Source organism: Tachypleus tridentatus, chromosome 11 (genome assembly GCF_004210375.1).
Source record: "Tachypleus tridentatus isolate NWPU-2018 chromosome 11, ASM421037v1, whole genome shotgun sequence".
Taxonomy (NCBI): Eukaryota; Metazoa; Arthropoda; class Merostomata; order Xiphosura; family Limulidae; genus Tachypleus; species Tachypleus tridentatus.
Window position 1 is genome coordinate 2,960,774 of NC_134835.1, and position 24,502 is coordinate 2,985,275.

General features: G+C 35.6%; 1 protein-coding gene across 1 annotated transcript in view; it reads right to left on the reverse strand.

The window, feature by feature from the left end:
• Positions 1-14,968, reverse strand: part of LOC143232617 (histone H3-like) — a 191,155-nt gene extending 176,187 nt beyond the window's left edge. Inside the window, exons 1-2 of the mRNA XM_076468250.1 lie at positions 14,924-14,968; positions 14,455-14,597 (exon numbers count right to left, since the gene is read on the reverse strand). Of these exons, the coding sequence (XP_076324365.1) occupies positions 14,455-14,597; positions 14,924-14,968 (188 nt within the window). The remainder of the gene's footprint in view (positions 1-14,454; positions 14,598-14,923) is intronic.
• Positions 14,969-24,502: the final 9,534 nt, after the last annotated feature.

Here is a 24,502-nt window from a genome sequence, read left to right on the forward strand (position 1 = left end):
TTCAACTATATTACTGTAAAGAATGACGCCTGAACATAAATTACAGGAACAAGAGAGTGGTTCCCATTTAGCAGGTGGCGTTGTGCGTGTCAATGCTAGACATTTTGGTGGGACCATCAACTGACAGGCAAAAATTCACTTTGAGGTCGGTATTTCACAAATTCAAGTCAACATTGTTACCACCATAACTTGTGGAAAGAATACAGCTTGTAAATATAATTTTCAATAACGCATTTTGCTGAAGATCCTGATAAAGTTGCACATGTGGTTGAGTGACAATAGGAATGGTGTGTGCATGTGTAATCATGTTAACAATAAATCTCTCAATGCTGTTAGGGTCAGCTATGTTACCCTAAATAGTCAGAGTTTACAGATTTAGTAACTTTGTTAATAACATTTATTGTATTACCTTTCGGTTAATTGTATTATGTCACAAAAATAGAAATGTGTCAATAAGAAGCAAGAATAGTGCTTGTTGTGCGTTATATAAGAAATGATAGGAAACAAACCAAAGACAGCAGAAGAAACACAGCACGGACCAGCAGCAACAAAGACAGGTCAAGGAACAGAGACAGCAGTGAAGGGGCATGCAGAATCTTTAATTCAATAGGGAATATTGGAAAAAGAAGTGGATGGAGAAACGTTCTTTTGTCATATGGTGTGCCCTACCCAGGAATAGGAATTGATGAACAAGATGTGTCTGTTAAGTGCATGCACAAAATCGGACGCAGCACATTTTACTGGCCCAAGTCTTTCGAGAATGTGCGCTGGTGGTGTACGAAAATGTTTTTGCCATAATTTCCGAGCCACGGTGTGTGGGAAATTGCCATTGTGCAGTTAATCCTAAAATATGGGTAGATATACTGAAGCATATATCAAAATACCATTAACACTTTTGAAAATGTTGCTGCAATTCTCTTTTACAAACAAAAGAAGACAATCCATTTTTATAAAAAATAAAATAAACAGATCATTAAACTTGGTAACCGAGTTGACAAATACTTTGGACCATAGTCAATGAAAGTCTCTCCAACAGATGCTTCGAACGTTAAAAAATGATGTCCTCTGACATGTTTGTAATTCTCAATAATGCCATTATTTTTTGCACAATAAATCTTTTTTTATAATAAACACCTATTTTGTTGGTGTTGTTCATGTAATTTCACTCCAATTTGAGAATGACCAATAAATGAAACATTCCTCAACAAAGATAGACTACCCAGTTTTACAACCACCTCCAGCCATGAATCCAGCAATATAAGGGAAATCGCATTACTCCACAAAAATATCTGCGTAACATATGACAAAACAAGTAATGACAGTCATAACGAAATTCTAGTCTGTCACGTGGAACCTGTAAACACTCTTCCATTCACATTAGTTGTATCATATGTATCTCAACGTTTGCTGGTAGACAAATCTATTACAGCAAATTCTCAACAGAAACACCTTAGTCATTTTCATTGGAGATCTCAACTCTAAACACAATAACTTTCTGTGCAACAAAACAAACTGGAACGGAACTATCCTAAGTAACTTCATTGAAGAAATAGACCTCTGTCCTCAATGATGGCACACCTACACATGCACATTTAGATGGTTCACAAAACATTTTAGATCTAGCCATTTCTACAACTAACCTCTTACCACATGTATCCAAGTTTTGCATACTACACAACATTGGAGGCGATCATGACCCCACATACTTCACATTATTCAACCCAGAGTCGGCAAACCTCGAACACCAGCCTTTACTTTTCGATTTCGCCAACACCGACTGGAACCAGTTTCGCACATACCTTAATTCTGCACCAATTCAAACAGAACACAACTGTCTCAGTGAAGCCACGATCAACTACCTAACAGACAATATAATCTTTTCTATACAAAACGCAATCTCTGCATCAGTCTCATGTAAGGAACTATTACGTGAACTCAAATCATGGAAGTTAACACTCGAAATACACTCACATAAACAGAGAAGGTGGTTACGCCGTCAGTTTATTGTTACGTGCACCCGACACATTGAAACTAATAAATAGGGAAAACATTATCAAATCACTCATTAGAAGACAAGAAATCAACTGGGAAAATTTTTGTATCTCGATTAATGAAAGTAAAAATGATTCAGCTGTGTTCTGGAAAAAAGTTTACATGAATATGCAATAATTCTAAGATGCACATAAACTATCATGGCACAACAGCACAACAGATTCAGACAAAGGCAGTCTACTTGCACAATATCTCGAGGCTGCTCTTCAGACACCAAACCTTCTATCTTTCGACTTTAACCACTATCAAACAGTCAATAATTTCATAGCTTACAATCAAGAAATATTCCAACCCAAATTCGCACATCTATCTGACAATGGTGTAGCTCATATCCACGCCGATATATCTTGCCCTGTATCATGTGCTGAAATTAAAACACATTATAAAACTCGAGAACACTACCTCTGGCATAAACCAAATCACAAACTTTATTCTTAAAAACCTCCCTGACACATGTGTACGTTAACTTACTATCCTGTACAACTTATTATCAACGGGGTATTTCCCTAAGCACTGGAAATTGGCTATAATAATCGTCATCCCAAAAGCAAACATCGACTCACAGAATCCTCCTAGTTACAGACCTAGCAGTCTCCTGAATTCCACAGGTAAACTGTTGGAAAAAAATAATCGCGAGCAGACTCCTGTTTTTCTTAAAAACCAATAATATCATCAACGCCATCCAAAATGTGGTCTGGCCCAAGAAACAAACTAATGACCATTTAGTTTGACTCACTGAAACAGTATTTCAAGTTTTCAACTGCAAATACTGTTGTTGCATTCTTAGATGTTAAAGCATTTGATAGTGTCTGGCATAACGGACTACTATTCAAATTACATAGTCAACAAATCCCATATACAATCATACGATGGATCTCAAGCATCAAATCTAAAACACAGGCAAAGGTACATGTGAATTGAGCACTCGCATCCATTTGCACTCAAGGCGGGCCAGCTGTTAGCCCATTACTTTATATTATATACATTAATGGCGTTCCGATTCCCAACACAAACATACGAGTCTCAATACGCAGACAACATGGCATTTTGGTGTAATGAAGTCTATAAATTCACTGAACATAACAAAACTATGTACATACCAAAATTCCCAGTAAACACAATAAATACATCAATACAACCATATAAAACAGAATGAACGATAGTTTTAACGAGAACGAAAGCATAGAGTAGTTAGTCCTAACTTATTTATCATGCACGTGAGTAATATGTAGACTTACCATACCTACCGCTGTCCCAATCGGTTTACTAATTTGTTTTGGTCGACACTGAATTGTCTCGGAATGTCCCGGTTTTCATTGAAAAGGCGTAAACTCCACAAAGGATAAATGGATAATGTTAAAATATACATAGAGTTCTGACTTGATTTTGACAAAAAATAGTTTTCATTTTATTAGTTGATGGATAGAGGGAGCCATAGTGCTGTAGCATGCAAATTTTCACATGTATCGTATCAAACGAAATTCACAGCTAGCTGATAGGGTCACCAGTACAAATATAATGGATTCACCAGTGGGCTGTTATTGGAAGTAATCGCGTAACGGCAGCTGCGCAAGCAGAGAGCGGCAGCATATGCAAAGCTTTCTTTGAGCAAGTGTTTGTGCTTTATGATTGCTTTATTTATTACAGTATTTATCATAACAGTTATACGGTACATGCTGAATTACTTTCGTTCTTTTATTTTAGATATTAATCCTTGTCATAATGTCCGAAGCTGGTAAAAAGAAAGTGCACATTCAAAAGTAATTTGCAAAAAGAATATCCATTCTTGAAGAAAATTTGTGGCAACGAGTCAAATGTTTGCAGTGTTTATCTGGCGGCTGCTCAGAGATAAAAGACCATTTGAAAAGTGCTAAACATGCAGCTAGTCCTTCAGTAGCTGCTCAAAGTTGAAGAGTTGAGGTGTTCTTAAATAAAAAAACTGTGTCTGGAGAGAGTGACTTGTTAATAGCTGCCAAAGAAGCAACCTTTGCTTATACATAAGCTTTAAAACAGCTGATTACTCTTCCAAGCTGATAGCAAGGTTATTTGAACCAATGTTCAGGTCTGCCAGAACAAAGAATGAGGCTATTATTTTGAATTTCTTTAACCGCAGAAAAGTTGAAAAGAGATCCAGTTCGTTTCACTTTCAGTAGATGCTTCAAACCGAAAAGATGTCAAACGTATGCCTGTCATGGTGCAATATTTTTGCTAGAGGAAGGAGTGAAAGTAAAATTGCATGGTGTCCACTTTAAGAAAGAAACTCGATTAACCGAAAGAATTGCTTGTTGTGGAGAGAACTGCAATACAAATTTGAGATGTACAGAGAAAGGGAAAAACAATGTATGTAGTTGTTCTTGATGAAAAGAAACCTACTCAAAATAAAGAATTAATTCGCCACGGCGGTTATACAAAAAAGTGCAAGTTTTGCGTTTCTTTGTGTACTGCGTTCTGTTTAAACTCCATTATGCGTGAAATAACATGTATTACGGCATTGTTAACCGTACACGCTCATGCAATTCTAACGAAACTAAGAATCTTAAAACATATAATCAATAGAAGAAATGGCATTTATTTCATCCAGTGTAGAAAGGAAAAACTAATCCCTAATTTTGTGAAGACAAAACTATTCAAGAAATTTTACCCAGTGTACAAACATCCATAATTTACAGAAAAAAACTACTAAAAGCCATGTTAAACTCGAAATATAAAATAATTAATTGACCTGAAGAAACAAAGTGAATCTAGACTATCAACTGGCCTGCTGCATTCAACCACACATTTGTTTAATGTATACAGTCGATTGAAGAAGGAACATTACAGAATTATTGTGGGTATTAGTTGTGTTGCTGATATTGTACATAACTGTCTCAGAACTGCAGTTGATGTCCTTCCTATTGAAGTGGAAAGATTGGTGGTCAAAATTTACAAGTATTTCTACATTTACACTGTGTGTGTTATACGACTGAGAGAATTCTGCGAGTTTGTAAAAATTGAGTACAAGAAGGTTCTCCAATATGGAAATACACGGTATCTGTCCGTTACTTTTGCACCTGTTGAAGATGTGTAATGAATGAATCAACAGTAAAAGACTGTTGCATTATAAACTCAATATTGACTTGAGCTGCAGTGAGTTCTTTGAAAAATAAAAAGATTTTTGGAAGAATATTCATTCAACTGAAAATGTGAATGGTCATGAAAAATGTGTTTAGTGAAAAATTAATGAAATTTAGATGTTTTTTGCCTTGCTGAATTCAAATAAATGTTAGAGATACAAACTACCAGTATTCTATTCATGTGTGTATGTGTGTAGCAGCATTAAAGCTTAAGTGTAGTTAGGTTGTAAAAGCACTTGATAAAACCATTGTCAGTACTTATTATAAAAAAACTGTAAAATGTCACAGTTTCAGGCTTAGAAATTATGATAAGCCTAGTAATATGCCACTATCGGACCTAAACCTCGGTTTTGCCTCACAGTTTGCTAGTGCGCCCTCACTCCTTCAATAGCAACAACAAATCTCCAACCAGTCCGGAACAACTTAAAAGTATTGTTAAATATGGAATAAAAATAAACATACCGAAAATCCAAGTAATACTATTCACCAGATTAAAACTAAAAAAAGTTCCACCGAAATTGTATATGAACGGATCTCTTTTACAGACTGATACCTCAGCGAATTTTTTAGGTTTAACCCACTATAATAAGTTAACGTGGATACAGCATATTAATATACTGACTTGAATCTTTTAACTAGCAAATTATGCAATAAGCTTATTAGGTAAAAAGCAAGGCCCATTATCTGATAACATAACAAAGAAACTACAAAACATACATTAGACCCATTAAAAATACGCGTGTCCAGCCACGTTAAACATATCACAAAAATAACTACACAAACTGCACTATATACAAAATTCAATCACAAAAGCATATAATGTACTTCATCAACATTCATACAAGCACGCAAGCTTAGAAACAGTGTCCGCTAGACCATTGCATAATGCACTAAATTATTTTAATAAAAATTGGCATAAAAAATGATTTATTACGGGATCTCGACAGATACCACGTACATGATGAACATAGTCCTAAGTACCTTTCTCCTATGAATATATATTTGAGAAATAGAAATTAAGCAGGCCAAACACTAGACTAAGATCTATATTTAGTTTTATACGCATCTCAAATATTTTTATATTATTAGAATGAATAAATAAAAATAAAATATAACATAAAAAAGGCCATTATGGACATTGCCCTGAAAAGGTCCGATGTAGGTATGGGTTACTCTGGGCCTCAAGCACTACATCATATTAGTAGCTGGGAAGTGATATTAGGGATGAACGAAGAGGTCTTTTTTTTTTTGCACCTGACCCGACTTGGTATATAGTTATCAACATAGCCTAATACATACCAAGTAGGAGAAATGGTGAACTTTCACGAACCAGATACCAGTTCATGACACAGTACACATTTCACCCCGCTGGCAAGTTGTATGAGCAACCACCCCTGGTATATAATATTTCTCGGACAAATTGGGACACGTTCCAGACTTAACTCGTCTCCACTTGTAATAGAATATAATACCATTAAATGATAACACATTAGACAATTTTACGCAGCCACTTACATCTCATTAAAGGCAGCAACTGCAGCTTCAACCCCGCACAAGCATATATCGCCAAACCTTTAAGGGTGGAGCCCACCTCGTAAATTTACAAACAAACAACTCGGACGACTAAAACGTGAATTTAACACATAGGATCATTTCACAAACACTCATTAACAGAGAAAACGATATCATCAAGGTACTAATAAACACATTCACTTTCAATGACATCAGCATTGTAAATAAAGCTGATCTGTTTACCCCGTATTTGTCATTAACCTTTCAGCTCCAGGATCTACTTTCATTTGATCAATGTCACTTTACCTTGGTTAACGATTTCATTGCAAATATTTTTAAGCCGCATTTTCTGTGACCGTCGAATGATATCGCCAAAAACCGTGATATCGCAAAACCAATTTCAATTACTATAAAATTTGGAATTACAGACTTACCTATCATTGGGGTTTTGTTGTCCCGTTTCTTTTTTCCATCTTCTAGTTCTTCGTAGCTGGTCGAGGATGACTCAGTCTTTCACCAGTAGTTTTATTCCTCGCCTGTTCAGTTTATAAACATTTTTTCTTCTTTCTTTTGTTTTTTGTTACTTCCTTCCCTTGAGTTATGAGTTTTATTGGTTTTTTGTTACTTCCTTCCCTTGAGTTATGGGTTTTGTTGGTTTTTTGTTACTTCCTTCCCTTGAGTTATGGTTTTATTGGTTTTCTACTTTTCTTGAGTTCTCCTATTGGTTTTTCTTTTCTCCTATTTTCGTTTTCTTGTTTTTTCTTTATTTTCATTTTGTTACTTTCTATTTCTATACTATAGTTTACATTTCTACAGTTTCACCCATAAGATCTTCTACTATTTTGTCTACATTCTCTTCTTCCTCTACTGTCTTCAGCGCAGCAGCGAAGGATGTATTTTTAGATTGTCTGTGTGTATGATTTTCTCCACACGTTTTACACTCATTTTTGTAGTCAGCAGACGAGTGACCTGCCCCATCACACTTGTTACAAATTTTTGCCGTGCAATCTGCCATAAAATGACCCTCTTCTTTGCATCTTGCACATAATCTCTTCTTTCCAAGGTAATTTGCCATCATCCTGAATTGGCCTGCGTACAAGATATTTGGGATTGGAGTCGACAAGTCGATCCAAACCCTCCTTGCGCCATTTAAAACTTGTGTTAGCGAAATATTCTTTTTATAGATTTAATATTTTACCATAGTTTTGTATTGAACTGATTGCGCATTCATTAGGCACTTTGGGAGTGAGTTGCCTCATTCTTACTATTACAGCATTCCTACCTGCAGGTACGTACTTATAATCTACACCTTTGTAGGTATAAGAACCCATAATTTACGCTTTACTAATGATATTGTACTGAGCAAAGGTACAATATAGACCACGAGTCCCGAAACACTGTTGACTGTCGACTCTTTCATGGAATCCTTGACCTTTTATCGACACCTCCATTCTTTTAAGTAATAAAATTCTATAATTCGTAGTTCAAGAAAGAATAACTTAATAAAATCATATAAATAATAATAATATATTATAATAAACTAAATTTACCTTTTTATTGTTCGTTTCGCATCTTTAATGGAAGGGATGTGGTTGATGATCTTTGAGAAGAGTGCTAATACTTTGTTGTAAATTGGCGAGTTTTAGTCATAACTCACCCCGCTCTTCAATGTTCAGTTTGTTACTCTGCTTTGTTAGGACTGAATTTACATGACGAGAACCAGCTTCAACCATAGAGAAACTTGGGTATGCAAGTAAAAAAAGGTTCACCGCTGCGAAAGGTTTTGGATACTTATTGACAATATTTACATTACTCCAGAAGTTGCTGAGGGTCGTATTTTTGAACAGTGATTTGGCTTCGAGAACCTAGGAAGGTTCAGTGAGTTCATTTTGTAAATTAGATTCAACAATTAACTTTTCTATTTCCGAATCAAATAGCGTGACAATCCAGTCAGGTACGTGCATTTTCTCCAATTTCTCAAAGCGCAAATTCTTAGCCGTTAAACCTAAGTTATAATTAGTAAAATAAGGTACTGGATGTTGCGACTTTAATATATCGACATAAAATGTAATATTAACGGATAAAATAAAGTCTTAGATCTAGCACTCCAAGTCCACCATGTTGCACCCAACGTTTGACAGTTTCTCTTTCGACAAGCTCTGGTTTAGAATTCGACATAAAACTAAATATTAATTTTGATATGTTTAACATGTACAGATAATGGTAGAAAACAGCTGCCTAAAAGGTTAATTTCGAAAGCGCATGCTGTTTGATCAAGAAATGTCAAAGGATGACCACTGTTTAACTGTCGTAAGCAACTTAATCTATTCCGTCTGACTGTTAAATGTTGTAGGGTTCACTGAGAACAATACTCCTAAGATATGGATCGAATGTGTCGGTATTCCACAGAGTGAGTCTTTCCTGTTCCTCCAGTTTCCCAGCTAGAAAGCTTTTGATTTTTCGTAATTTATCGTCGATCCAGATGCTTCAACATATTTTTCGAATAAATTAAAGGCTGATATAATTGATTACTCATTTGCGAGGGTTACTGTAATATCGTCGGCGCGCGCTTAAACTAAGGCCGATCGTAATATTTCCCTGACAGTGAAATTCCGTGGATTTATGCAGAACTATTTTTTGTGTTAATAATGTTTCTATTATTAACATACACAGTGTTGGTGACAACTGACACTCTTGACGCACTCCATTTTATATTATGAAAGCAGGGTTAGATACCCATTGATATTGTTCCTGGAATGCTTATTGTCAAATAATAATCGTAATATATTGATGAATGACGGAGAAAAGCCTTTAAAAAAAAAACTACAAAAAAAGCATGATCACTCGATCACATGCTTTCTCCCGATCCGCAGAAATCACAAATGCTTTCGCATTACTTATTCTACGTTTTTCAATAACATCTCTGATGAGACATACATCCATGGAGATATTCCGGCCGGGTGCTGGAATAGTTTGCGCTGATTGAATGAGATGAGTCATAGTTGTATTTAATATCCTTTGTAATATTGCACTGACTATCTTTTCGTCCACGTTTCATAATGTAATGGGACGAAAATCCTGGACTATTTGGGTTCTTTAATTTTCGAAACAAACGTAATAATTCCTTGCCCAAAAATTGATGGAAATTTATTTGCTATAGATACGTTTAACATTTTAACAAAGTTTTTCCTAATATCGGTCAAAATTATCTTTAAAATTCAACTGTTAGACCATCAGGTCGTGATGACCTCTGTAGGTCTAACAAAGCTGCTGCTTCTGTAAAGAGATTACTAGTTTTCTCTAATAGATCTGTGTGATTTGGAAGAGAAGTCATTATATTTTCCCATGTGGTAGAGTCCGGTCCATTTTCTGTATACGTATTCGGGAAATATTTATGAAAAACTGATGAATTCACTATTTCTGTGCACAGCGTTACCTAGTTCATTTTTTACATGGTTAATACAGTTTGCATTTCTCCTGTCACGTTATTTGTGATAAAACCCTCATAAAAGGTCTTTTTAGCTTCCAATTTTTTGTTTAAAGCATGTAATGTAATAGAATCCAATCGTTCATCATATAAAAAATATAATTGGGCCTATAGAGAATTAATAGATTCCAAAAAAATCCATGTCACTTCCTGGCATTCTATTAATAGCACTATCTAAGTGGCGGATAGTACTTTTCCTCTCTCCAGACAAGTGAGATGCGAGAGGCCTAGTCTTTAACAGCGATCATTACTTTTAAGTAGCCCCACGAATTATTGTCGAAATCATTGTCTCTTACGAGTTTCATTAATTCGTGGGTAATTTCGTTAAATAAAGTTTGTTGTAAAATCTCCAAACACTCAAACATCTTCTTTCCTGATTAACTTGTATAAAAGAAGAATGACCGAGTAATGATCCGTTACATAGTTGTTTGATTAACCCAATTCATGTAAACGAACGTACTGACAGTTCTGAATAATCGTGTTCGAAACCTAGAAGCCGTCATTCCTAACTCCTATTCCTGAATGACACCAGAAGCTAACCCGAGGTTCCTGGTGATAATTGTTCCTCCAGATATCAAACTTCCTTACAGATAGAACAGCTCAAGTAAAAGTCAACAAAACCTTATCAAAATCTTTCAAAGTAACTGTCTCAAGGATCCGTCCTCTCGCCGATCTTTTACGTTATTTTTGTTGGTGATATACCTCTTCCTAGTCTAACCTACACTTACACTTCACAATACGCAAACGATATTGCTATCTGGAGTATTTCTAGAAATCCACTAATGGCCATGTCACGCGTTCAGGAAACACTAAATACTGTCTCGAGGTAGAGAACAAGTGGAGAGTTGTTTCAAATCCAACAAAAACGCAAGCAATAACTTTTTATAGGAAATTAAAAAGACAAAGAAAAATTCTAGAAAAAGTAAAAATCTCACACGGCAATACACCTATCAACATAAGGAAGCACATCACATTTCTTGGTATCACTTTCGACTCCAGATTAACATTGAAAAAACATGTTAATAACACACACTCATCCATCAAAAAACGCATTTCACATTTGATGACCATATCTAGCAAACAATCAAATTACTCACCAGAGACTATCATCCAAATATACAAGGCTTACATCCGTTCGTTAATAAAATACCTATGTCAAGGTCAAGCCACATATAATATCTAACAACACACCATAGAAGATCCAAATACAATAAAATAAAATATTAAGAGCAGAAAACCGAATACAATCACACACACCTGGCAACCATGTACACAAAATTAGTAACCTACCCACCGTTATAAACAGGCTCACAGAAATATAATACAAATATTATTTAAAAGCAGAACACATAAACCAACTAACTGCATCATTATGTAAACTAGCCCGTGAACCTACAAAATAGATTTCACCATATAACATATTTCAACAATCACAAATCACTCAACAATATACATAATCACAGATAATGTTAATTCATGTTTATATGTATTTCTTTTTCAGATCTGGGCACAGGACAGGTAAAACTTTCGGCGCATGTCCTGTGCAAGTGGGTTTTCTCGTGACACTCTCGTTACCCCCTCCCACATTCAAATCTCAGGCATCGGATCTTTAGATCCTAGCCAAGGCAAATATTCTTGCCTAGCCATGAATCGGGTCGTTGGATGTTGATATTTCATCGGCTTTTCGGACTTCGGGCTCTGGCCTGGTTTACTTCTCTTATGCCGCCTTTGTCTCGCTCCCCCTTTTTTACCAGTCATGTTTATAACGACTCACGGCACTTCATCACCTTAAACAAGTCAAAGTAAAATACAGGTAAATTCCCAATCAAAGTTAAATAATCATTCACGTTAGGAGACGAAGAGGAACCACAACGTTCCTCACCACCCCTGTTGGGGAAAGAATTCTTCAGACTTCTCTCTCTCTAAACCCCTGCAAAGTTCCTTTGAGTTTCGGAATCGGCTTAAACTTACCTAACTTCCAGTACATATTTTCGTGCATGAGAACGTATCACGTACTATGGCGAGTACCTTTACCATACTCTATCAAGGCGTAATTTACATTACGGCACTTCCTGAGGAATATGCCTTAGATGTATCCATTTAGTGTTCCTACCAATTGATGTAAATGAATAACGTTCTTCTTTCACCGTTAATCCGCTCAAACTCTAACGCTTTGTTGAAAAAGTTACCAGGTAAGAACGTACAACAAATGGCTGGAGACATTGAAATGAACCCTCTCCTGTATCCTTATGTAGCGCCGTATTTACATCATACGGTAAAACTGGTTTATCAATCGTAAAGTAAACAGAAATTTTACGACCTATTTTAATATGATCCATAAGTTCCAATAGAAGAAAGGTATAATACTAATATCTCCACAACTAGACATATTAACTCGCCAACTAACCGGTGAAAACAAAACGCAGGACAGTATACCTCTAAAACCTTCCGCGTCTAAACTTGAGAAGCACGAGCTGTGATCGATACGAGTTATTTGCAAAAATGTAGGAATAATAAACAAACTCCGTCCAAACAGCTCCCAAAACAAAAACTACCACTGTTATTAACACTACATAATCTTAGCGCGGCCCTATTGCTGAGTTTCTCGTTTACAAGCGAAACTGTCTCCCACAAACTCAAACCACACACTGACAACTAAATAACAATCATCGAATTTTGTCTCGCTCCACTTTTTCTCATCCGTCAATTTTATAATGCCCCACCACAATTCATCATCTTAAAATGTAAAATACAGGCAAATTTCCAAGAAAAATTAAATAATCTTCGATGTGAGGGGACGAAGAGGACAAGATGACCACCAGAAAACAACCAAGGTAACTACCAATATTGCATTCATTTTTTGTTCAGCAGTACCAATTTCCCGACTAAATATATTCTCATAAGTTATGTCTAACCAACGTACAGGTGTGGGGCTGAAGAGAAACAACAGTTTCTGAGCGCCCCTGGTTTGCCTTAGGGGTATCCCCTAAAGATCTTTAAAATCAAAACGACTACCATGTTAATAACAAACAAAAAGGACGAAGAGGAGCCACAACGTTCCTGACCACCCCTGTTGAATAGAGAATTCTTCAGACTTCTCTCTCTCTCTAAACTAAACCCCTGCCAGGTTCGTTTGCGTTGAACCCGCGACCCTCAGCCTGCGAGTTTAACACTTGTTCAGTGTAAAATAAACTGTTTCGTAACTGATAATAATTGTTCAATCTTAAAATATAGTATGACAAAATGCAATAAAATCATCCAACAGTTATCATTAAACATTACTTATTTGAATAATTAATTGAACAATTATAGGTAATATGTATTAAAATGAAAGTCCTGTTATGAGGTTAAAGTTCTTAATGTTTATAATTTCATGTTTCACATTAGGAGTTTTAAGGTTTTCCTAACGTTTACTGCATTTCGAATATATCAACAAATACTTTAATATAGAGAATATGTTTACACTTTTTAAAGTCTATCTTTCACTGCGTCTACGTATTTATTGAGCATAATACTTCTTTTTTCCCAAATGTGACTTATATGATAAATTAGCAAGGTTTTCCCTCATACACTGTTCATTGTTTTAACTTTATAATCATATATGAAAGGTAACTTTATTATTATAACAAAATAACATACAATAAAGTTTAAATCCACCACAGACAGAAAAGGCTATTGCAGCTTTTTAATTGCAAATGACTATTATTACAATATATAGGTATCATAAATTAGTCCAAGTTAGTCACTTTAAGTTAACTTGTAAACAATAAGGCTTCTCCATGAATAAACACATAAAATTAACGTTTATTTTTATGTGCAATGAGTTATCGAATGGTTGATTTTTTTGGAATTAAGTTCAAAGCTACACAACGGGGTATTTGTGATCTGCTCACCACGGGTATCGGAACTATGTTTTTCGCGAGGTAAATTTGTAGATAAAACAACTCGGATTTCTTCGTATCTGAGACCAGAGATACACTTCACGCCGTCTATTGGAGCTAAATATCTATGGTTGGTTTCGCGAAAAGGTGGGTACACTCTATTCAACTCGTATTGTTAGTTTCTGACAAAAAGCGAAGGAAAGTTCTCCGGACGAGGCAAAGGTGGCAACGTGCAGGCCAATGCAAACTACAGTTCAAGAAGGTCTGGGTGGATACAAGTATGCCACACTAGCCTCCTGAAAAACCATGACAGCAGAGATCTGGAATCTCAGATTAGTCTTGAAGTCCTCCTTCCAGTCTCTGGGAATGTATTATTTGGCTAAGGAGCTTAGTTGACTTCTGGTATTGACGGATTTCACGTAGAGCTACAGCTCCAGGCCTGTAACGTTGAGATTTCTTTACACCTGTTGATGGAGCACTTTTGCGAGCAGCTTTAGTGGCCAGTTGTTTTTTTTTTGTCACCTTTTTGCCCGTGCATTTTCTTGCAGTTTGCTTTTATCGACAAAAATACAACAACAATTATTTATATTTTTACTAGTGGCTACAGTATGTAAGAAGTTTTAACACAAATGTTTCCTTTATGTTTAGTTGAGTTTGACTTAAACTGATTTAATCAGTTACTCATTTAAGAGGATCTTTGGAAGATTTAGGCTGTCTCGCCTTCCTTGCATGGCCTCATCTTTCTTCGTGCAAGTACACTGAACAAAAATATAAACGACCCATGTCATGAGTTTTTATTAACATTAAGGACATGCAATATATGAAATCAACCACAATTCATTTTGTTATTGAATAATCTTTAAATCACTGTCCATTACATCTTGATATTGGCATATGAACAGGACTGTCACTCCTTCAATCATGGTAGGAGTCAGGCTGAAGAAATTCACTGTTCAGTATCTTGTGTGTCCACCATTTGCTTCTGTCAGAGCAACACATCTCTTTCCCATGGAGTTCACCACGTTGTCTATGGTGGCGTGTGGGATGTTATTCCATTCTTGCTGGAGTGCCACACGGAGCTGACGCACATTATCCGGAACTGGAACACGGTCGCGAACACGTCGATCCAGAACATCCCAAACATGCTCTATGGGCGACACGTCTGGCGAATACGCAGGCCAGTCCAAAATTGGAATGTGCTCAGTTTCAAGGAACTCTGTGCAGATCCTGGCAACATGTGGTCGGGCGTTGTCATGTTGGAAGGTGACATTATGCTGCCAGACAAACGGCACTATAATAGGGTTGAGGATCTCGTCCCGATATCGTTGCCCATTTAAGTTCCCCTAAATGAAGTGCAATTGTGTTCTTTGCCCATACACGATGCCTGCCCACACTATAACATCACCACCTCCATGTGAACAAGGCGGATGTGGCGATCCTGTGCTGGAGTGGTCGACGTGGATGAGGTCGATTTGCAGTGCTGCTCGTCTGTTGAAAACGAACTCTCAAACGTCCGATAGTGAACATTCAGTTGCACAGTGACCACTCTGGTGGACATTCCTGCTTCCAATATGCTAATAGTACGTTCCCACATGACTGGAGTTATCTGAGGCATTGCTGCTTTTCTCAAAATTTGACATTTTGGGGTGGCCTATTATTTTCCCAAGTATAAGGAGTGTCGGAGTACTGCTCATTCTGTATGAGCAGCGTCTGGATATGCCACACCAATGCACTCAGTGAAATTAACGTATCACTGAGCAAATGCTCATAGGCAGTGGTAGACTCAAATTTGGGACACTAATCAAGAGAAATGTCCATTTTGTACAAGTAGGAGTATACACTAACTTTGGGTGATACTTTTCATGTGAGAACAATATTTCACATGGGGCGTTTATATTTTTATTCAGTGTAACTTGCAAGAAAATACTTATGAAATTAGTTAAAGACATTTTGTGAATTAAAATATTTCTATTATTCTCCATACCTTTTTAAATTAGGTTTTAGAGTTCTCGGTTGTTAACACTGATTTGAAAGTTCGTATTACATAACAGTAGTTCCTTAATACATTTTGTTGCTTCTTTAGTTCCTCACTATTTAATGACGAGACGATTTCTTTTTTTATTGTTTCTTCTTCCCGTTGGTGTGGATTCCTGTATGTGCGAGGGAACCTCCTTGAGAGGTTTTCGTCCTTCCAGTTTACCTCATCCAGGGTCTAAACATCCTCACACACGTTTCTGTGCTTGGTGAAAAGTGAAATGTTGAAGAGTTCAACCCTAATGCACCACTTTGGTTTTCAATTCCTGAAGACAGGCACGTTTGGGTGTTACCCCAGAGTCAATCAGCTAGGATCGACCAAGTACCAGTGTTGAATGTTCTCAACTGGTGTTGTAGATAATTTATCGTATGTTGGTATTGGGATATAGCACTCGCAAAACTCTGACATTGCTGCAGTGTACATGTTTGACAGTGTATTGCATCTACTCATTGGACTCCATGGTGGGCACTGAGACATTCTTTCTTTAATGCAAATACTCCTAATCAAATTTATCAAAAATACTTCAAATCAGAATTTTGGTAAATGACCACATCTTCAAAATTCTGAGCAGCAATGTTCAACTTATTGAACACATGTACCTCATTTTCTGGTATTACATTCTTTATCAGACAAATATCTCCCTTTTTTATTTAGAAAGAAGAGACCCTTCGGGTGGCTCTCCAAAGTCAGTCAAAGGCTTTTTTCTTGTTATTTAGTGGTGGAAACATTCACTTGTAAATACAGTGAACTCCTCTTGCCTTTAATAACTATTGGGGATATACCCATTGGTCTTACTCCTTATGCTACTTTGAATTCGTCATGAAGCATTTTTATTGAGAGGGATTTAAGAACATTTGCACAGAGATCCTAGCTTATTTCACCACCCAAGAATGTTGTGCAGTGAGACGTATCCTTACTCGCAAATATAGGATTATGATACCGAACAATATACTAAGTTTGACCTTTACATCATCAAGTGTGAACAAATATTCCAAACTGTCTCGGATGTTTCCAATTTAAGCAGTTTAGTCACTCAAAGACATCACGTCGTGGTTCCTTGAGATGTGTTCATTGACATAGCAAGGATCTTGATGCCAGTAAGTGTGAAATAAACCCTCATTGTGTTAATTTTAGTGGCTCTCACCAATCTTACTTTTGTTCATGGCCTAGGTGGTTGGAAAAACAAAAAATACAATGTTTGAAAATGGCTGACACAAGGCTCGAAAGTCACTGGCTATCACTCCATCTCAAACATATGCTGCTCCACTTCATTCAACTGCTACAGTGGGAGTGTCTCCAAAGTAATCCTTCACAAACCATGTGAAAAGTTTTACTTTTCATTATCCAGCCAGTTCATGAATCAACGTCAAGGCTCATTTCTGTCCCTAATAACCCTTTCATCAGATCTCCAAATCCACTTCCTTTTACTTCAGCATTCGGGTATTTCCTCGGACCCACATTCTCCACCTCCGAGATGCAGATTAATTATTCGATCATGCTCTTAGTTGCTGGAATCTTCTTCTAATGACAGAGACCTGCTTACTCAAACAAGGACAGGAACCATGAAAGTTGACTGACATACTTTCAGTAAATAGAATAAAGAGAAGAGATATCACTAAAAATAGAAGAGGTGTCCACCCAATTTTTTTCCATGTAAATGAAAACGGCGATTTTGATGCAGTGAAACTGTCGAAGTTTCCATTTTAACTTAGGAATCATTCAGCACGTTGGTAAAATCTATCATTCTGTGTGCCTATCTTAACCCATCAGCAGTTCTTTGTACAGGTCATACAATTGCTGTGTGTTCTTCCTATCTATCTCCCGGAAAGACCTATAATCAATCAGACCTTGATGCTGTTCTTGAACAGTTGCTGTCTCCCTTTTAATCCTGGGTTACTTTAATGGACATAACGTCTCTGAAAAAGTGCTCTTACGTCAAAACCTATGTCTTCAGTACTGGTTCTTATACTTTATTGTAATGCACCTGGTCAGTCTTTTATTGCTACTAATCTCTCAATCTGCTCCCCTTCAATATTTTCCCACTTTTCGTGGAGGCTGACAGCCACCCACTGGGTACTGATCATTTTGAGAGATATTGCCCACGGTTAGCGCCACCTGACTTACTTGCCCTGGAGGAAGCAGAAACAAGCCATCTAACCATGTTTTAATTCTCTCATGAAATTTAATGCTGCAGTCATTTGTAAGCCATCATTAGACCACTACCTGGTAGTAGTGTCTTACTATATTATCCATGCAGTTGCTCAATATATTTTTAATACCTCGACATGTCATTGTCCATGGTACAAAAAACCTAAAAAAGAGCCAAGAATACCTTTTTTATGTATCCCACACTTTCTAATTGCATTGCTTCTCAGTGGTCCCGTGCACATGCTTGGCAGGTAAGACTTCAAAGCCAGAAGAAATCTTGGATTAAATTCACAACCACTATCTCTTCTACTACAAGTTCTAAAGTCATATGGGGAAAAAATTTGATGTTTAGTTTTCAGTATAATTCTGTTTCAATTTCGATCTTGCTTTCTGATAGCCAGTTAGTACCTGCAACCCAGAAAACTTTCAGCAAGTGTCTGTCACTTCTGCTTGATCTTCCACTTTCTCAGCTAACAAGACATAGTCACAGTGATCACCTCTTTCCATTCAGAGGTTTATCGAATGACGGAAAAGAACCCCAGGAAAAGGTTTTAGCTTCTTTTCTCTCTCTGAAACCATTTTCATGCACTTTTATTGCCATAAGGGTATTCACCCCAATCCCAAGCATTGACTTTGAGAATTTGTAGTTCTTGTGGTCTCTGATACAAAGTTATTGTAGTTTATCTTTAACGGAAGCTTACCTTGAAACCACACATCAAGCAGTTATGAGTGAAATGTACAAGAGTAATAAACATCTTTCATTTGCTTAAGCTTTTCTTCTTACGGAACAAAGACTCTTGCATGCGTCTAAAAACTTGGGTATATCCAGAAATCAATGATAAATGTTCATATAATCTCCGAGTGCCTTCTTTTTATGACTAGTTTAAACTTCCATTTCTGTTATGGTTTTGGGGAGGTATTATACAATTCGATATTCTGTACAATCAAATTTTGTTGATATAATTTTTGTATTAACTGGGAATTTCGGTGTATACATAATTTTTGCTTAATTGTATAAAGCTGATTTTTCTATACAAATGTGTTCATGTCTGCTTCGTGGTGTATTTTAAACGTCTTTGAAAATGTTCTTTGAATACCTCCTCCTTTTCAAGAGTTAATATGTGCCGGTTTGTTGGGAGTTTTTAGTGGCAGGTATTCATTGTTTGGTTTTCCAGTGTTTATGAATCGTTTTAGATGTGTTCAGAATAGTTTTAAGGCAGTTTTCTAGTTTAGTTGGGAACAAATGTTGTTTCAACTGTCTTGTTTTAGATCTCGAAACTTTCTCAGTGTTTATAAAGGTCTTTAGTGCTGGATTTCTATTTTGTATGAATTGTCTTCACAGATTCCTTCTTTCTTTAATCATTTCTATTATTTCTTTATGTGGTTGCCATGTTTATGTTGTTGCTTGTTTTAGTAACATTAGGCAGGCTGAGTGATTGGTTGGGTTGTAGTTAGTTTTTGGAGCTTCAAATACTTCCTGTCATAAGATTTATTTATTTTACATAAAAATATACTGGGAAAATAGAACACATAATTTATGCTTTAAAAGGTATAATAAAAGAAATTTCAGAGTAAGAATTCATTCATGTTTTCATATACTTTATAGTTATATCTAACATACATAGTTACATGTTTTCAAACAGATTAACTTTTTTAAATTTTCTTAACACTTTTACTAAATATTCATTTAACACTATAGTACTTAATATGATGACCAATGTTTAAGAATTATGGCATTAGAATACTTACAAAGAGTTCTTACGAGAAAATGTCTCATTAAGGCACTGGAGACGTTAAAGTAGTGTCCAGAACTTGTGTAGAGACTACAGGCTATTTCTTTCTCACGAGAGAGTGCTTTGTGGACAATTGTAAGAATTTCTGTTGTTGAGGGAGAACTCGTTGAGTCTGGAAACAACTTTTGTCACGGGAGAGCTGATTTTTCGGCTGTTACACGAAGTTTCATTCGAATATTTCCTCACGATCCATCAAATAGTATGTACAACTACCCGCAAGTAGTTCCGATACTTAGTTGATCACTTGTATTATGATCGTGGGCAACAACTAATGATGAAAACAACTCTGAATATGCAATGGTCACAACTAGTGAAGGTGTATAGTCAGTCTCTTCCTCTTGCATCAATATTCTATCATAGTGCAGGCTGCCTTCCTGTTTTGTAAATGTAAAGCTCCACAATTATTGTTCTTTCTCATCATTAGCCCCAACTGTCGTCAAGTTCTCAAAGGTTCTTCCTAGTTCTGGTTCGGTAATGCAGCGTCCATAGCTTGCATAACCTTTTTACTGACATCGGTAGTGTCAGTTTGTTATATTCTAAATATACAGCAGAAAATTGCTAAACATGTTTCTTTTAACTGATCTTAGTTTTATAATCATTTAAAAATATATGAACAAAAAAGTTTAAATACTTCTGCACCCATATTTCACTGTATCACCCTTCTTATTACATAAGATTATCTGAAACATTTGATATATATATATATATATATATCAATGTTTCACTCCTCCCTACTTAATAAATATTATCTCATACCATATCTCAAAGTTTCATACAATCTTTTAACATTGAGAGTATCTAGTTCTTCTATTCTAAATATGCAGCACAAGTCTATTGACGGCTTTTTCCGAATGTCTTAATTAACTATTCTTTACCTTGTCAGCGTCAGTTCTTGTTAAACTAGAAGTAATTTGATCATATGGCGACAACTTACTTGGTATGTTCAGTTGTCAATATTGTAAAAACATTGCTTCGTAAACATATTTTGTTATACTTCATTACTTCCTGTTTATTTTAATAATTATTTGACACATCCAGATATCTAGCGATGCCTCACTTCTCCCTCCTTAAAAAAAAAAATTCCTTAATGAACATTTCATCGCCAAAGCTCTTTGTATCCATCCTTCTATTTACACATCGGTCATCGTTTGCTGTTCTTTCATTAATATTATGTCTGTTAACATCTGTTAAAATATCTACTTATTAATATTGATTATAGTAACATAAAATTACATATCTCTTACATAATAAACAAAGGAAATTTCACAAAATTAAAAATATCACAGTAGCTTCAGTTTCAACATATAATGATTCTCGACTTTTTTCTTTTATTAATATATACTTCTTGTGCCTTCCTTGAAATTCTTGTCAGAAATGTTGAAATATAGTCTCGTTGCTATTAACAACACAATCATAAGGCCATTTTGCACAATGTTCACGTGGATACGCGTAGTAACTACACATAACCGGGTCATCGATTCTCATCCTCTTACATGGTTCTCTAAATTTATACACGTTACTCCCATTACTTTAATAATTAATTTCTTTTCTAAATCCTTCGTGTACACTTAATCAAAAATTTGACACACGTCCTTATATGGAGCTATTATTTGAAAAAATCATGCACACAGTCTTTCCAAGTCAGTTCATGAAGATAGGTGGCACACCAACCTACAAGTCTTTCATCTTCATACTGTTTTTCCTTTGAAACTGGAGCTTTCTAGCAATAATTATCGGTCTAAGTGGTAGAACAGTCCAAGATAGTTCTTTCAGGGAATATTTACCTTCTATCATTACTATTATTGTGTTAGTTCTCCTGTAATAATTTTACTTGATTTAAGGGATATATAACAGCTTTAACTATGCTTCATTATAGTATATCGAGTCACTAACAACTTTTTGAACCATTTGGACTTCTTCCTGGACTTATGACAGTAGCACACTTCAATATTTGATACATACTTCATACTTCTGTTTATAACTCCCACGCTGGTACAGGGGTAAGTCTACGGATTTGTAACGCTAAAATTAGGGGCCCGATTCCTCTCGGTCGGCTCAGCAGATAGCCCCAAAGTGGTTTTGCTGTAAGCAAACCAACACACTTCTGTTTTTCACTCAACACTTCTCTGTTCACATTGTTTTTCTTCAACACTCGTACTGTCGTAATGTTGGTTTCCTTTTTATCTGTCACTGATTTACTTCTGTGGTGATATTTCATCACTTCTCTTGTAGATAATCTTCTATTCTCGGACATTGGATCTCAAACTCTTCATTTGAGTTCTCGAACATTCTCTATCACATACATTTTATTTTCCTAATAATTTTTATCTATATATTAATTTTATAATCAGCTAACCTCACCAATTGGTTAAACTAACTGAATTTTGATATCAGCTATTATACAATCACTCTGTATCCTAATTAGATGGGTTATAATCACATAATTTAACCACTTCGGTGGCCTCTAACCAAGTAAGACAACTCTATTGTTGCCTGGCTCTGTGCTAATTTTATTTTTATTTTTGAATTTACACAGCCCATCTAACTTTCAAAATGTCATTAAAACCAATCTTTCACGTACTGTATATAACACCACACTTACTAGTATTACTACTAAGCATAATGTTAACTGAATTAATCAACTTCCATTTATCTAACCTACTTACTACTGATGTAGCTCTCAAGTGATTTATATGTTGTTGAAATTTCCTGATACTTAACCCTACTCTCCAACGGGGTCAGGTTTCGGATTTCATCCAATATTTTGGACAGTCTTTTAATATCTGAATCTACGTTTATTTTCCGAATTAATTTCGACTCTTATAATCAACATTCTTACCAATCAGGTACTCTTATATTTAACGGAATTCCTGTATATTTTATTCTACTTCTAAAACTAGAGAGTAATGTAATTCCTTGGCTATGAGCAGAACAATTTCTAGTTAATATATCTACTGTTCTTTAGTTTAATTACTTCATTTCGATAATCAAACTGATCTGCATTTGATTTAAGGCGTACTACCAATAAGGCAAGTTCATCTTTCACATAAAATAACGAAGTTCCTGGGGTCTTTCCAGAGTAAAACTGTTTATGGATAATTTTCTTTTGAGATAATTCGATTATCTTTAATTCCTGCAAATATTCCATAGCTCAAGCCGTAATGGGAACCGTACAAATTGCTAAACTAGGGTCACATACTCTAATGGGTCGTTCTAAAGAATTTAGCACATAAATACGTTCATCACTTAACTCTGCTAATGCTAATGGTGACGGTATGATTTCATATAATCTAAACATCCTGTCAGCTCCTTTCTCAGGTATCTATAAACATTCTTAGCATATCCCTCACTGCTGGCTGTCTTCACATCAGCTCATGTACATGTAATTCTCTTGTGTGGATGCAATTTTCTTTCAACTTCATTTAATAGTTTCTCTAATTTACTTGGTGGTATAAAGTATGAACGTTCTACCTGCAGTTGTGTGCAATGCTTATACTAACTCAGCGCTACTATTTAACAACTGTAAATGATAATTGTTTTAAGTTATTCTGGATTCTAGAATTGAAAACTACTATTTTAATACTTGTCTTATATCAGAATAAATTTATACTTATATTAACAACAATAAAACTCAAACGAGTCATTTATTTGGTCTTTTCAAAGTATTTTTTCTTTATAATTCTTTGATAATAACCAAATTGTCCTTATTATAATATTTAATTGGAATATTTTTTAAAATGATTTGATATTGTTGGCATAGTATTCCTTATGCAGAAATCAATGGAAAATCTGGTTGCGATTCTTATAATATATAATTTTGCAAACATTGTAACAATTTCATCTTATGTTCGACCCCGCCATCCCAGCATGAGCAATTAAAAATTTCAATAGATTACGAATTTTAATAATAGTCTTGGTAGAACATCCGTTATATATAGAAATATTTGATTTCAATATAGCAACTATCGTCCAACATTTTTAACCAAATGGTCCCTTCAGTCCAGTGTTCTGTTCTAAAGGACACGTAAAATAAATTTTTCTACTTCTTCTATTTCTTTATTATAATTTTTAAGTTACACCCTTTAATGCTTCTAATATTTTTAGTGATGTCAGTTTTTCCAACAGAACACAATGAACTTTATTGTGTCTGGATTTAGATACATTCGCCACAAATTACACCATAATTCGAATTTCAATAATGCTAATCGTACATTTTTAATTGATATTAAACAAGAGTAATTTGTCACCCAGTACTTGATATCATTGGCATACTGGGCAATATTAATATTGCCATTAAGAAGTTTCGGACATGGTATTTCCGAAGTACATAGAATACAATAGGACTTAATACAATTCCTTGCAGAACTTCAATTTGTGGGCTAAATTTCTCAGAGGTTATATCATCAGTTGTTTCTGCCACTGAAAAGTTTTTGATTAAACAGTTCTTAGCACCTCTCATTCAGATTTCTATAGAAGACAAG